The sequence below is a fragment of the Podarcis pityusensis genome, assembly GCF_964106645.2.
Source record: "Podarcis pityusensis genome assembly, chromosome: 1".
Lineage (NCBI taxonomy): Eukaryota > Metazoa > Chordata > Lepidosauria > Squamata > Lacertidae > Podarcis > Podarcis pityusensis.
This window is the reverse complement of record NC_138028.1, coordinates 91,740,765-91,757,475: the sequence shown is the minus strand read 5'-3', so window position 1 is coordinate 91,757,475 and position 16,711 is coordinate 91,740,765. Positions and strand designations below refer to the sequence as shown.

At 41.1% G+C, this 16,711-nt stretch overlaps 1 protein-coding gene across 1 annotated transcript in view; it reads left to right on the top strand.

Moving 5' to 3' along the window:
* CLASP1 (cytoplasmic linker associated protein 1) overlaps nucleotides 1-16,711 on the top strand; it is a 172,947-nt gene that overhangs the window by 154,503 nt on the left and 1,733 nt on the right. The window contains exons 35-40 of the mRNA XM_081009704.1: nucleotides 1,527-1,677; nucleotides 1,922-2,168; nucleotides 3,113-3,303; nucleotides 5,644-5,772; nucleotides 8,145-8,351; nucleotides 15,616-15,732. Coding sequence (XP_080865830.1) covers nucleotides 1,527-1,677; nucleotides 1,922-2,168; nucleotides 3,113-3,303; nucleotides 5,644-5,772; nucleotides 8,145-8,351; nucleotides 15,616-15,732 — 1,042 coding nt within the window. The remainder of the gene's footprint in view (nucleotides 1-1,526; nucleotides 1,678-1,921; nucleotides 2,169-3,112; nucleotides 3,304-5,643; nucleotides 5,773-8,144; nucleotides 8,352-15,615; nucleotides 15,733-16,711) is intronic.

Below are 16,711 nucleotides of genomic sequence, written 5' to 3'. Positions count from 1 at the left end.
TTTCTTGTTGTAAAAAATGAATACATGTACATTCTGCTTTATATGTGAACAGCACACACCCATGAATGTTTTCCCCATCATGTCTAGTTTGGCTCTATATCTTTCCTAAGTTGAGGCATACCAGTGCAGAGAGAAAATTGCCATCTTTCACCCCCGTTTGGAAACAATGGGATTCAGTTCTCATTCCTTTCATTTTAACAATGAATAGTCTCCAGCCCAAGAGTCATTGCACATAGCTGGTTCACACACAACACGAAGAGGACAGCATAGTGGTCACTGTGCCTGGTCCAACTACTGTGAGCTAAGCCATGGTTTGTCTTAGTGTGTCATCTGAATCTGGACTGGTAGTTTCACGCACTCCAGACAAACCGTGAACTAAAAACCCAAGAACATGATCTGGTTACAGATCATGGTTTGTATGAAGTGAGACAAGCCATGAGACAAGGTTGAAATGGCATGCTAAACAAAATGATGACTTAGTTCACATCAACAGGATTGCAGGAAGAATGTCATTTCCCTTGCCATGCTTTGCAATGTAAGATTGTGCCCTGCTTTCAAATGATATTCATAGTTACAGGGTTTTTATATGTAATGGTGGTCTGCTGTTGTCCCTGGTAATATTTAGTCACATATACTCTGGTATTTGGGGGCAAAGGTCCCAGTGAGCATTAGAGAAAAGCAGGGCTTTGCTGATAGCTCCCCACATTTCTTGCATAAATCCATTCCAAGTATTATATTGATGCAAACTGCATTGGCATCAGTGATCACACTGGGCTACCTGTGACAGATCTGGATGATCCAAAGATGATCAAGTATCCAGTTGGGCCAAAGGGAAGCTGATTCATATCTGATACTCTAGTTATGGTAGTAATAGACTTAAGCCAGCTTAAACTTTAGGTTAAACTAGCTTTCCCTCTGGATATACAGTAATCAATTTATGTTAATTTAGATAATTTGACTTTGGTTTCTTGGAAAGCAAAATTAAAAGCCCAAAACTAGGTTTGTGTATTTCATACATTGTCCATGGTGCCATAAACTTTTCAGTTTCCATTATCACCGATGTGCATTTTTATTACTAACCATTTACCATACTTCATTTATTTGGAACTAGGATTGACTACATATGCTAGAATTCTCGAACTTCATATGGAAATAATTGATTTTGATGTGCTTTTTGGTTGATGGTACTATGAGATAATGCTGTTAAAATTTTGGCTGAAATTAGCACTTTTAATTATTTCTAATATACAGTGAAATTGCTTCACTGAAAGGACTGGTTGAGTATTCATGGTCGCCATGTAAATGTAGTATCACAGTCAATACTTAGTTTATGTTTGCCAGGTTTATACCACCCACAGCCAACCTCTGAATCCCTGTTTTGGGGTCCTGAGTTCATGCCTTGTGAAAGTTAGCATAAATTCCGAAGCTGAATTTCAAATCATGTTTCCCCCAGTGGGCTATATTATAGATCAAAATCAAGAAAACCACTCTTTGTTTTTAACATTCCATATGTGTTTGATCTTCAGCATGTTGGATTACGACACAGAGAACTTAAATTCTGATGAAATTTACAGTTCCCTTCGTGGAGTCACAGAAGCAATTGAAAAGTTTAGTTTCCGCAGTCAAGAAGATCTAAATGAACCAATCAAGCGTGATGGAAAGAAGGACAGTGACATTGTAAGTAGGCTTCTGGGGAGATGAAAGGATGATGAAAATGGTTAGCAAAATGTTGTGATTTTGAATAGTTTTCCTACAGGGAAAATATTTTCATGCCATTTGACTTTGATAATCCAATGCCCTTTCTTAGCATTGAACTTCAGGAGTCAAATCTTGCAACTTTTGTTCTCTTTGCGATCTTAGTAACTGCATCTAATGTAAGTCTTGGTAGTCTTAATTGCCCTTGTTCTCCCTGTTCCCACAGGTTTCTCGAGATGGCTGCTTAGCCTCACCAGCCACTGATGTGCGTGGAGGCAGTGATGTTGTGGAAGGGGGAAGGATGGCTCTTGATAACAAAACTTCCCTGCTCAACACCCAGCCCCCGCGTGCATTTTCGGGACCCCGAGCCCGGGAGTATAACCCTTACCCACACTCGGATACTATCAGCGCATATGACAAGAGTGCCCTTAAAGAAGCGGTGTTTGATGACGATATTGATCAGCTTCGGGACGGTTTGTTTTTATTTTGTTTTCTAAATTCCTGGACGATCCCAGTCTTGCTTTAAAATATGAATATTCCTATTTAATTGGTGATGAAATGTACTAGAACTTGCTTCTTGAGTTCAGTTTCCATCACCTCTTAGCTCATCCCTGCTAGAATATGCAAAGACAGTGAATAATATGAAATATGAAACTATTAATTGGGAAATCCTAGTATTTAAAACTATAATATGAGTCTGTTCATTGGGTAAACTTAGTGTTTGTTTTAACATTTACGGTTTCCCCCCCTCATCACTTTGACAGGATAAGGCTGATGGGGTGGGAATGACAGGAATGTCATTGTTATTAGAGCCATTTCACATTTTCTGACAGCCCCTGGTAGACGACCAGTATTCCATCTCTGTGTTTTAGCTTCAGCACATGAACTTGCAGGGGAGACGATTCATCCTTAAATAGTCAGGATCATGAGCCTGGAGGCTGTAAATAGCTACAGCAGTCTGTGTGTGTTTGAGTCAGGGCCGTAGCTCAGTAATAGAGCACAAGCTTTGCATGCAGAACGTTGTGGAGCCAACCCCTCACATCTTCAGGTAGGACTGGGAGAGACTCCTGACTGAAACCATGAACAGCCTCTTGTGGCCATTGTAGGCAGTGCAAAGATGGATGGACCAATGGTCTGACTTGATGAACCCCCAGAACAGCTCAAAGTGGGAGGAGAGGGGAGATTATTCCATCAGGCTAGCAGAATGGTTTGCACTGACAGAAGAACATTTGCAACCACAACACTGAATTGCTCCCTATGTTAATCTTATAGATCAATGTGTATTGTAACCAAAGGATGAGAGATAAATCATATTTATAGACGCTCTGAAGAAACAATGTGAATCCGTCTCATCCTCAACCATTTGCAGCAGTAGGTTCTGATTTGTCCTCATTGTGCTTTTCCTTTGTTCTCTCAGTTCCCATTGATCATTCTGATTTGGTAGCTGATCTTTTAAAAGAGTTATCCAACCACAATGAGCGGGTAGAAGAACGGAAAGGGGCCCTTTTTGAGCTACTGAAGATTACAAGGGAAGACAACCTGGGAGTTTGGGAGGAGCATTTCAAGACCATTTTGCTGTTATTGCTGGAAACGCTTGGAGACAAAGATGTAAGCTATCAACATAGGATCCAGTATCTTTTAGGGATCTTTCAGGTGACACACATTTTCTACAGCAAATGGTGACAGAGGGTGATGTTTTCCCTTTATATGTGGCTATTGTTTAGATGGAGTGGCAATACTGTGGTGGTTTGCTGTCAATGTTTCCCAGGAATTCAAAGAAACTGGAACTAGCTGCTTTGGACAGGCTTCTCCAGAATACCTCAGACTGCTTTGAAAAATGGTCCAAATCTGGTTTCCACCCCCCACCCCCTTAAGAAAAAAAGTTCTATCCATGTATTCTGAGCAGCACTGGACAGCTGCTGTTTTAATTTCCTGTAATGCCTTCAAAGTAGCTTTATTCTGGGGCAAGATGTGAAATCAAAATGGCAGCCCCCAGCGTTGCTGTGCAACTTTCTGCTTGCCACCCCTGCTGCCAAGTAAGCCTTTCGGTGGAGGCGATCCCACCAGAGGGCATTTTACCCAGGGTTCCTTCAGACCTGGAGCTGCCCGCACAACCAGATAGGAAGCTGAGAGAATAGGGGCAGATCAGTATGAACATGGATGGTTATGAATGCTAGCACTAAGGAATAGCCATGCCTTTTAAAAGCACCGTGTGATCATTGTTGCCCTTTGGGTGAACACAGTTGCTACTGCCATAACTTCATTTGTTTAAAAGATTTCTATCCTGCCCTTCAGCAAAGCCACCAGGTCAGTTTGCAAGAATGAGATGATGAAACAAATAGAAAATAGAAACTTCATTATCCTTCGTTCTATTTTCTTGTTTTATGAGAGGAAATGGACATTCCAGCCTCTGAAATTTTCAGTTTGGTCATCACATCTTACCAGTGGCCTTTGGGTTTCTGAGCACTGTACCAAAGCAATCAATGGAATCATTTCTTAGTTGTTGAGCAAAATGTAGTGGTGTCACCCAGCTTGCCTTGGCAGCAGTATAATACAGAAACTAGGTAAACCAAAGGTAGCCAGACTTTAGTTTGTTGCACTTGAGGATATGGTCTGAACTTACAAAGGCCCTTGGCTTACATTTCACAGGCAAATAACTGACAGCATCCAATATTATGCCAGCTGGTCTCCATCTCCCCCACCCCCTGGCCTACCACCACAAGATAAAAACTGAAACACTAGCACTTCACCGCCGAACGTTTACTCAGTTGATATGAAGTATCTGAAGTAGTGTCCATGGTTTTACCTGTTTGAAATGCCATCAAACTACTATTCTGAAAGCAGCCAATAATGTTTGTTGCATGCCAGTTATTGTTTGCTATTAGTGTCTACCAGTTATTGTTGTCATAGATGCGTCAGAAGATTTATTCAGGGTATGACTCATGTTCTAGCCTGTGAACTGAGCAGGTGAATACTCAAAGCATCAGGATGTACTGTAAAAGTTCAGCCAGGAGCAAGTTAAGCTCAGTGCTCCTCTGTTGAAACCGTAGGCACTGTTTGGAATGGCTGTCATCCAAAAGCATAACTCAGCAGTTATATAACTTGAGCAGTTGTTCCTAGTATTCTTGTTTGTAACATCAGTAAATGGCAAGGCTGGGGTGGAAGTACACCAAATGACAAGAACTGCGATAGAAATGCTGGATAGATTTATTGCAGTTTAAAATAGAACTGTACTTGGGTTTGCTATGCTAAATGATAGTTGTAGCTCTTCTGAATGCAGTTAGACAAGAGGAGTACAAACTTATCTTAACTGAGTTTCAATAGGCAATGTGTTGGATTTTATTTTTGGCATTAACATGCATTTAAGAAACATACAGGATCAGAACTTTGCATATCTCTTCTTGAGATTCTCAACAATGGGTAGCTGAAATAAAGTGACCCACAGAGTATTGTTAGAATCTAGAAAATCCCACACTTCATTTTAAAACAGAATCTGCCTCTTATACTTGAGTCAATACATTAAGAGCGTGGTGACAGCTCAGAAACTAAAAGGTACATGAAAAGTCAAGTTATTCCCCACCCACCCAGTGTTATGGATTATAATTCTTTTGTGTTTTGTTCAAATGTTTTAAATTTTGGGGGGTTAACAGACACAGAAACAGAATATAATAATTCTGCATATAAATTGCTCACTGTTAGGTAGCATTTACCTAGTTCTCAGATATATAACTGAATTTTGCAAATGAGTTGAGACCCATGATGTGTGGTTTTGAGGGATCCTCATTGCTAAGCAAGTGCCTCGTAACCCTAATGCTCCCATTTTCTTGGTCTAAAAGATTTCTCCCTAAAATAGAAACTGTGCCAGTCCTAGCAATCCACACTTTATGCTAGTCATTTTGAAAAACTAAATGATCTCTTCTCCAACATGTGCTGCTTCTTTTGATTTAGCATTCAATAAGAGCCTTGGCACTGAGGGTGTTGCGAGAAATCTTGAGGAACCAGCCTGCAAGGTTTAAGAACTATGCTGAACTAACTATCATGAAGACTCTGGAAGCACATAAAGATTCTCACAAAGAGGTGAGGTGGCTGTTTTGTTGCTGCTGGAGAAGCTCTGTTGTCTAGGGCTTGTTGGCAAGAGACTCATCTCACCCCTCTTAATGGTCAAAGCTTAACTTCAAAGGCTGACAGATATTTCTGTGCCTGTTCTACATAAAACAAATTGTAGTAGACAGGAACCTAAATGCCAAGGAAAAGTATTAAAATAGAACTGGTGGTGGTTAATGCTAATACTACTCAGGGTAGACTCATTGAAATTAATGGAGATTAATAGCAGGGGGTCAACTCTGAGTACAACAGTGTACTGTAGGGTTACTTTAAAGTAACATCTGAGGCATTTTATAGAGAAATGGGGGTGGGGTGGGAATAGAATTCTTGGCCGCAAAATGGGAATAATAGGCAAACTAGGCTACAGGAGACAGCCATGTAACCCGTGCAGGATTATAGCTTGAAGCACAAGGTGGCATTATACGGTTAAGCAAGCAACATGGGAACAAAATGTGTAAAGACTGTCTTAAAAAGGAGGACCAGAAAATATTTAATCCGTTTAATAAATCAGCATGTCTGTACTACACTTTCTTGGAACCAGAGTCTCCACATGACACTCATTTTTTTGTAACAGCATTTAACAGCAGATGTAAACTGATTTCCAGATAAAGCAGCTGGACAAAACATTTTGTTCTGAAGGAGTGCCTTTATTGGCAGGCATCTCCCAAGCACACATTCTTTTTGATTCACCTTGACTCTGTGCCCTTGTTGGGGTTTTTTCCCCCCTTCTTCTTCCCCGAATCACCTCCACAAATGAGTGGAAAAGCTTGCCATCTCCCAAAGCTTTCTCCGCCGGTTTTTTCCCCTTTTGTCTAAAACACTTTTGTACAATTGTGTCACAGAGTATCAAAATTATGTATAGTGCTTAAATTGCTTCAAACTCTTATGCTCTCATTGCCATTTGTGTGCATTTGTGAATATATAAAGCACCAACTTTTTTTAAGTATAGACATGCATCCCACTCCAGAAATCAATGTATGCATTCAGATGTGCGCAGGCATATCTTGTGGGTGGTTGTATTCATTACAGTTGTGGAAAGTGCAAAGAAAGGTAGATATAGACTCAGTACTGAAGTGCTCAGTATGTATGTTTAGCTTAGTTGTACCTTTTGTGGGTGAAAATCAGTCCTCCAATCCCTTTTTCTTACGGAATTATGGATTTTCACCTTCATGTTAAACTGGTGGAATTTGCTAAAATAGTTGCCCTTTTTAAAAGTAAAAAGCAAGTCAAATATTTCAGTTCTGTCACTTGTAAAAATTACGGGAGCCATTGCTTCTGATGAATGTACAAGTCATACTTACAGGAATGGGTATTTATAGATATCTGAATTACCAAAATATTTAAATATTTTTAACATGTATTTTTGCAAAATCTTAAGCATATACCAAACAGTCTGCACTTTCTTAAGCAAAAAAACGCATGTACAGTCATGAAACCTTCATATTATTTTGTCCTATTTGTGGCAAATAATCTTAGTTGTCATACAGTGAAATGTACATGTACAGAATAAATGTATATACAGCCTTAGAATTATATTAACCATGTTACAGTGTGACAGTGCAGGAAAACACACTGGTACTAAAACTTCTGTTATCTTAACTTGAGGAAAATATAATATTGAACAAATTAGTGTTTATCTGAAACCATAATTGGTTCTTTTTATCATACATTATTTTATCATACAGCCTAATAAATTTGCTTCAGATGTGGAGAGGATGGGTCAAACAAATAATTTTGTCTAATAAAAATACCTAAACTTAATTTGCTTTTCCTCAAACAGTCACATAACAAACACTTTCGATTTGTTACACAGAGCATATCTGGGGCTGTCTTCAAGCCCCAAAATACAGAGTATACAAACCTAAGATAAGTCAGTGGCTTCAGAAAGCTGTGGGGTCCACCTTCGTAATGCTACCTTCAGCTATGCATTATCCTGCAGTGTTTGTTTCTTCTGGCACATTTCATAAGCATTAAAATAAAAAATTGGGAAGGTCCTGCCATGCCTACCATTGTTGGCATCTGTCTGTCTCAAGAGACAAGGGAAGAGTGTCATCAGGAGTAAAGTCAAACTGTTGGAGAGTTACAACACCTGTTGTGGCTGTAGAGACCGATACAAGAGAGACATGTTTTATTGCAGTTGGGGCAATACAGAAAACAGCATTTTGTGACTATCACCAATCTACTACGCGTGTAGATTCAAAACGCAGTCTCTAACATCAGTACAATAGCCTAGTTTTAGAGGACTGCTGGGTCATGCTGAGTTTTAGATATGGAAATGTATGAGTTTTCTGTGCAGTACTAATCTGTAAAATGTAAATCTCCTCCCCCCCTTCCCCAAATTCTAGGTTGTGAGAGCTGCTGAGGAAGCCGCTTCCACTCTGGCCAGCTCCATCCACCCTGAGCAGTGCATCAAAGTGCTGTGCCCCATAATTCAGACAGCTGACTATCCAATCAATCTGGCCGCTATTAAAATGCAAACTAAAGTCATTGAGAGGATCTCAAAGGAGTCTTTGCATCAACTTCTTCAAGACATCATCCCTGGCCTGTTGCAGGTATGCTACCCTGAACGAACGCATTTAGTCCGCACAAACCAAGTCTTATTTAACATTTATTCTGACTCATGGCAGGTAGTAAGAGCCACTCATTGTATATTATATATGTATAATTATTATAAACGATTTTCCTTGTTTGTAAAAGCACATGCATTGTCTCTTCAGGTTTGTTTTCTATCCTGTTGTTTTGAGTTTGGAGTATATATGGAGCTGTCAGTTTAGTTCTGCCTTCTAGTATCCCTTTGGCAAAAATGAATCTGCCTCTTTTGTCTTTTTAGCACTGTTGCGGCTTTAAAATTCAGTTCTCTGCTGAGTATTATGGCTTCTCCGTGAGCCTTTCCTGAGCCAGGTGCAACTCTTGCTGATTGAAGTGGGCTTCCTTAACAGTTGCTTCCTTTGGGTGGATTTTGTGCTATGAGTAGAGTCAGTGGGGCGGTGGGGTGTCTGTGCGCTAGAGGGTGAGGGGATATGGATCTAAGGCAGGTGTGTTGCCTCCAGATGTTGCTGAACTACAACTCCCATCAGCCCCAGCAAGTACAGTCAATGGCTACTAGGTTCAATGGGATTCGTAGTTCCCCACACCTGTTCTAAATGTCCCAACTTGCCCCCAAACCCTCACTCGGCTATATAGCACCTTCCTGGTTTAGTTTTGTGACCATCTGACAGTGTATGTTCTTGAACTATGTTTTCTTCCATTAGTCTTTTTAGGGATGCTGTGGCCCATCAGCCCCAGTCAGCGTGGCAGATGGTCAGGGATGATGGGAATTGTAGTCCACAATACCTGGAAGGCATCGCATTGGCAACTCCTATACAGTCTGTATATAGAGCACCTGTTGAACTCTCTCCCTCTCCTTTACGATTACTGGATAAGCCCTGCTTAAAGTTTCTGAAATCTGGAAGAAACTTACTTTATTGGCTGTGTTATGAATCACTTATCCATGCAGTGTACCATAAAGATAATTTAAACACTAAGAATACACAAGGTTGCTATGGTTAAAAAAAAGTTCATTTGCAGTAGTTGCCTTTCACACATCTCACAGGATAGTTTGATGTCTAAATATATGCTCCCGCCTGATCCTTTTTTTTTTTAAATGATATTTATTAAAAGTTTAAAGATTACAGAAAAAAGAAAAAAGACAACAATAAAAAAGAAAAAAAATAGAAAAACAATACAATACAACAAAAAGAAACAAAGAAAAAAAACCTAAAACACACATCCAATATTCCATGTCTTTACCTTTCCTTTACTTGTTTCATCGACCTCACACCTCCCTTTTTTTGTATTCTAGTTCAAGTCACTATTTCAGCAAATTCTTCCCATCTTTCTCAATTTTTTTCCTATAATTTATCTTAACGATCTAACCTAAAAAATTTTCATTTTAACCCATTATCAATCAGCTTTTACTTAATTCTTTGTTGCATTTCTACTAAAACCATATAACTTCATTCCAGCATCCTTCTAACACTCATTAATTTTACAATGTTTCTGTAAGTATAATTTGAATTTTTTCCAATCTTCTTCCACCAACTCTTCTCCCTGGTCTCGGATTCTGCCAGTCATTTCCGCCAGTTCCATGTAGTCCATCAGCTTCATCTGCCATTCTTCCCTGGTGGGTAGATCTTGTGTCTTCCAGTGCTTTGCGATAAGTATTCTTGCTGCTGTTGTGGCATACATAAAGAAAGTTCTATCCTTCTTTGGCACCAACTGGCCGCCGCCTGATCAGTTGCTGGCGCTTTCTCAGGTTATTTGAAGATAGGCTCTTTCATCTGTTCTCTCCCACCCTCCCACAGCCAGTAGCCTGAGATGGCAGTTGGTTGAGGGGGAGGGGCCAGTAAGCTGGAACCGCCATTGGGAGCTATAGGTCAGGCAGCTCTCATGACGTTGTTTCTCCTTACCTCAGGGCAACCTGGTTGGTGGTTTTTTTTTTTTTTAAGAAATAAGGGGGGGGGGGGTAAAATAAAATCAGTTGGAGGACTTTTTCTGGTTTTGCCCATGATTTGGAATTATTTAGCTAGAGAAACTTATAGGGTCTGGCCTGCAATGTTTTTGGTTTTTTTGTTTGGCCATTTTAAGGTTCTCTTGTGATTTGGTTCCTGAACAATTCAGATTAGTACCATATTTATGGTTAGGGTTTTGTTTTTTTATGAGTATAATAAGAATATATCAGCCAAAGTGAATTGTGTTCTCTTGACCCAAGCCTCCAATAGCACGGCAAAGTTGGTAGCTACATTTTATGGGTTCTCTTTCCTCTGAAAGTTACTAGACACGTTTTTTCTTGTACAAAGTCAGAGGCACAACCATGTGTTTGAGGTGGACAAGAAACTCTGGCAGAGTTCCAGCTGATTCATTCAGCATCCCCGGTTGTTGTATGGCGCACATGATGTCAAGGCGTATTCAGAAACAGAGGTTCTTCCTCCCTCTGCGCAGCTGACTCTGCTTGAAAGATTATTTTGGCAATGTTCTTCCACACCTTTGTGAATCATAGAATCATAGAGTTGGAAGAGACCACAAGGGCCATCGAGTCCAACCCCCTACCAAGCAGGAAACACCATCAGAGCACTCCTGACATATGGTTGTCAAGCCTCTGCTTAAAGACCTCCAAAGAAGGAGACTCCACCACACTCCTTGGCAGCAAATTCCACTGTCGAACAGCTCTTACTGTCAGGAAGTTCTTCCTAATGTTTAGGTGGAATCTTCTTTCTTGTAGTTTGCATCCATTGCTCCGTGTCCGCTTCTCTGGAGCAGCAGAAAACAACCTTTCTCCCTCCTCTATGTGACATCCTTTTATATATTTGAACATGGCTATCATATCACCCCTTAACCTCCTCTTCTCCAGGCTAAACATGCCCAGCTCCCTTAGCCGTTCCTCATAAGGCATTGTTTCCAGGCCTTTGACCATTTTGGTTGCCCTCCTCTGGACACGTTCAGTTTGTCAGTGTCCTTCTTGAACTGTGGTGCCCAGAACTGGACACAGTACTCCAGGTGAGGTCTGACCAGAGCAGAATACACCTGTGTTGGTGAACTAGCCTCCTTCTCAGGGGAGTCCCCTGTCTCCTCCTTGGTGGAGACAGTGTGCTCTGTTGCTTCCAAGAAGAGCTCCAGCTCTCTAATTCTTTGGAGCGTAGCTACACGTTCCTCCAGTTGCTGGACTTTGTCTTCTAAGAGGGCAATCAACATGCAATTGCTGCAGGTAAAGCTGCCTGCAACCTTTGGCAAGATGGCAAACATTGCGCAGGAACCGCAGGCGACTGCAGCTGTTCCCTCCCCCTCCATCTTGAGAACGTGTCGTTGGGGGTGGCTACAGCGGTCCTCCATCATAAAAAGCGTGAAGACAGGACAAATAACTCCCCCCCCCAAAAAAAACCTAGGTCTCCCCCAACAAACGTTTGAGACTAGCTCCCCTAAATCTAAAAGATGGATCAAACTGTGCGCGCCACTAGGCGCGCGCCGCTGCCCTGCAAGCTCTGATAAGCTCCTCCCACAGCTAATCACCTGCCTCAACAGAAACCCTGCCCCCTCTGACCTTTGCACAGGGAGAGCAGCTAATCAGCCACAAAGAAACACACACACAAGAAAACCCTTTTTTGCTCCTTCTTCAGCTGCTGCCCTGCAAGCTCTCAATGTGGTTATGTGCCCTCAGATGGAACATAACCATCATGAAAGCAGAGTGCTGCTTTAAAATGCTCTACTGGCTCTTTCCCCCACCCCGGTTGAATCAATATTTTGATGTGTATCACAGACACAGCTGCCCTCATTCCTGGTATCAGACAGTTGTGAAACTGTCTGTTCTCCCCTCTCACCTATCAGTACACTGAAACTGGCAAGTTTTGCTTTCTTGTAAATGTTGGTCACACTTTCTGAGCTCCCAAGTTCTCATGAGTGATTTACTACACCACACAGTTTGCAAAACAAAGGCGCTGGTGCCTTGGGGAGGTTACAGTTCATTTCCCGTTGTGTCCTAAGAGGCAAATTGAACTGTTACATGCAAATATGTGCTGTGAAGGTGATTTTTTAAAAAATCAAAAAAATCAAAACCACAGGAGGGACAACTTTGAAAATTGGCCAGTGAATGAGAAGTTTAAGTATCTCCTGCTCCCCGCCACTCCTTTCACACTGCAACCTCTGAGGCTGCTTTTAATTTTTAAAAAACAGCCACCCTTTGGGTCTTTGTTATACACATTTATGTGTAATATAGTTTAGCCCTGAAGTGTTCATTCATTCATTTGGCCTTATCTGTTTCCCCATAACTCCTGAGACGAAGCCTTCAGTCCAGTTGAAGGGTGCCTCCAGATGTTGTTGAATTCCAGTTCTAATCAGAGCCATGATAGCTTCCCAGCAGCCTGAAACAGCCTTTTCATTGAACTGAATACCTCCTTTTTTTTAGTTCATTAAGGTTTCAAAGATGCAGTTAAGTTAGGTGGTGCATTTGAGTGAACTTCCCCATCTGGATTTGTTCCCCAGGTTGTCTACTTGTTTTGGTCTGGAGGGTCGTGTTGGTTAGGGTGAGAGCTGCCCCCACTTGGAATTCTTCCTCTAGGTGTGGTGTGTCTTTTGCTCTGAGAGGAAAATCAATGAACTTTTGGTGTTGCTCATTAAGATAGGACCAGAGATTTAAAGCCATACAGTTGGTGTCACTTCCAGTGATATCTGGCCATATAATGCCTGGCTATTGCATATAACCATGTTCAGTTCTGCGGAGGGCTAAAGTTCAGTGTTTAAGAGCTTCAAGAGTTGTAGCAAAGCCAAAAGACCCTTTTGGCAGCAGAATGAAGCAGAAAGAAAACTCCCCTGAGTGTTTCAGAAGCTTCCTCTCTCTGCAAGACCTGTGTTAGAAGGCGAGGCGAAACCCGGTGCCTGGGAGAGTCATTGGATTGTGTCGCATCTTTTACAATGTGACTCAAGTTGTTTCTCCTCAGTCATTTTAAAAATACCGTTTCTTCATATTCACACAGTTCATGGAATAAAAACTGTTTTAAAAATAGCGCAAGGAAGGCACGGAGCTGTATAAGTCAAGCAAATTATTACCTTGTCAAGATGAAGTCAAATGTATAATTATAAAAAAGTTAATTTATAATTAACTTCACCCTTGTTTAGCATGATGTGGCCTGCCCTTTTCTTCAATTGAGGCCAGTTCGTCATTTTCTGGCTACAGCACTACATTGACTCAGATGGGGAGAGAATCTTAAAAGGCCAATATTAACCAAATGGTTGACAGCTACAGATGACCACCTTCTTGCATAGTTTCAGTTGCCGGGCAATAGGATTCTAAGTGCCTACCAAGTGGGTCATCTGAATCTGTCCTAAATCAGGGAGCAAAAAGTTGATAGCAGCCTGGAAACAGGGCCCAGGAATTTGACCTTAATTGGACACCTGCTCTAGAAATGAGAAATAACACTGGTATTTTTATACTTCTGTCTCATTTGTTATGAGGATTCTTGCCTTAGTCTTGCTTCATAAATACCATTCCCCTTTAGTGTCTGGCAACAGGAGAAGGGCTGGGAATATGGTCTGAAGATAGTTGTAGCCTTCTCCCAGCAGAGGTCACTCTGAGCCAAGGGCAGAAGCAGACCAAAAGCTCTGTCCTTCTGCCAGGGCCTTTCCAGAAGCTGATTTTAGTGCAATAATTTCACAGCTGTGACTCAGTTGCTGTGTGCGATCCAGGCATCATTCTGCAATGTTTTGCTTCTGTTGAGACCACAATTTTTAAATCCCCCACAGCTGTTTCCTCTATTGGTATTGACCTGCCTTTGAAAAAACTAAATAAAAAAATCACGATTTTTTAAAAAAGCAATGGCTTTTTGAAGTGGCTGAGCTCTTGCAAATGCTTGATGCTATTTGTTGTTGAGCAGGGTGAGTGATGCAGTGAAAAAGCACATCGCTTCAGTAGGAGTACAAGTTTTTTAAAAGCTAAAATGTAGTGTTCCCCAAACGGTGTGCATATTATGAGGGAGGCGGTGTGTTCTTTGGCACTAGTGATGTTACAGGCACTGTCTTATAGGAAACAAAGCACTCGCAAAACTGCATTTCATACAGCACCCACCTGAAGCATGCAAATATCTCTCTTGTTTCTTGGGGGACTTATTTTGATTGTAATCCAGCCAGCACTCATCACCAGGGATCACTATTAGAAGGAATGCCATGAAGTATAAAGAAAACGTAGAAAAATAAAGAAACTGGGGGGGGGGGGGTTAAAGGGGAAAACCTAAGGAAGCAATCTGTCTCTCTTGCACACACACACACACACACACACACACACCCCAAATAAAGGCAAGTGAGGATTGAGCAGGCTCAGGGGCCACAGAATATGGATGTCTGGATGAGCATGGGATGAAAAACAGTGGGGAGCAGGAATTGAATTGAGTGTCCTGGAAATGGACATGGGTGACTGGGTGGAGTAATGCACTGCAAGATTTTGTTGCAGGTTTCACTGAGTGGCTTTATTTTTAATTTTTCAGTGCACTGTTCTATATCACTGCATTTTTTCATTTTACCAAAAACCATTTTTAGCGTATTATAACTTATAATCAATTTATTGGTCAGAATTCGTTCTTGGGTTTTTGGTGTTCTTTTAAGGTTAACCTTTTTCTCTGTACAAAGTTGATGTTCCTTTTACAAATGCAAATATAGGAACGCCTTCCCTGTCCCAGGCAAGTATGACTCAGCCTTCTGGGAATTCGTTACCGAAAAGGCTGCTTCCTGAAGTTGAATAACCTGCATTTCGGTGGGTTAAGGAAGGGTTAACTGGTACTAGAGAGAAGCAGACCGCTGCCCAGTCCTTGGCTAATAAACCCACAGTATGAGCCCAACCTTGCATGCAGGGGGATTCTTGGGTGCTGGGGCTACCAGTTCTTTCCTGTGAGCCAGACTGGTAATCTGCTGTCTGTGGAGAGCTTATGTAGTTCCTGAAGCCATATGTCACTTTTCCTATTTATTCTGTCAGGTTTTTGGGCATGCCAGTTTTCAAGGGAAGGGAGGAGAGAAGGGGAACCCCCTTCCAGGTTGGAGAAATCTTGTAACAATACTTGTTTGATCTGTTTTATATTTGCTTTATGATATTCTTTTGCAGGCTATCTTGAAAATTATCTTTTTAAAAATAATAATAATCATGTTGGGACTAGGTTTCTCTGTGTCCCTGCATATTTTAATTGTTCTCATTTGAAAGTGTACTACAAATCCACTCCACTAGCTTCTAACCCTGAAGGAAGAGAGAACTTGTGAAGAAACCTTTTGATTCTCATGACTCCCTTCGTTGTTTCCATCTAGGGCTATGACAACACAGAAAGCAGTGTTCGCAAAGCCAGTGTATTTTGCCTCGTGGCAATCTATTCTGTTATTGGTGAAGAACTGAAGCCTCACCTTGCACAGCTCACTGGGAGTAAGGTATGTGCGGCCTCTTGATTTTGAAACATATGCAGTTCCTGTAACTTTAAGCACAGTCAGTAGGCAAAATCAGGAGCAGTTGTTCCCAAGCATTTTGCTGGCTTCACAAGCATTCAGGAACAGCCCACTCATATATGTAGCTGGTTACTGGCCTTTCAAGAGTGTATTTCGGCTAGTTCAAGATGGAGGAGCATCTGCCATACATGTTGGCCCGTAAAAGAGTCCCCTATAATATGGCCCTGCTCAACCACAGCAGTGTTTCGGAGAAATCAACAAATAGTTGTGCAAGTTGATATGTTCCTCCACTGCTTTCTGATGTCTGACTTGTGTTCACGTATTCTTTTTGTGCAGGGATCAGCCATTTTCTTCTATTTGTATTAGTTGCCTCATAAAATAAATTTGCTATGCGTCATAAAAAACGAAAGTAAAATCGACAGTAAAGCCATACGACAGTAAAAAGAAATCCTCAGCCATCTTTCAGTGAACTGCTATTCACTGAAAGAGAACTATTTGAAAATGATTCATAGATGGTACTTAACTCTGAGTAGGTTGGCTAAGATTTTTAAGACAGAATCAGATAAGTGTTGGAAGTGTAAAGAAGTGAAGAGAACGCTCTTCCACTTGAGGTGGACATGTAAAAAGGTAAAGGGGTATTGGGAAATGATTTATAATGAATTGAAAAAAATATTTAAAATTACTTTACCAAAAAAAACCAGAGTCCTTTTTGTTGGGGGTAACCCAAACTGAAATTCCCAAGTGTCAGAAAAGGTTATTTATGTATGCAACAACTGCAGCCCGTGTTTTGTCAGCCCCAAATGGAAAGTGAGCCAGGTCCCAACTAAAGAGGATTGGCAACTTAAACTGACAGAATATACACAATTTGCAGACATATAGAATAAGAGCAAGAAGAACATACGTTTAAAGAAGATTGGAAAACATTTATTGAATATATGGAAAATAACTGTTTACAGCTGAAAAC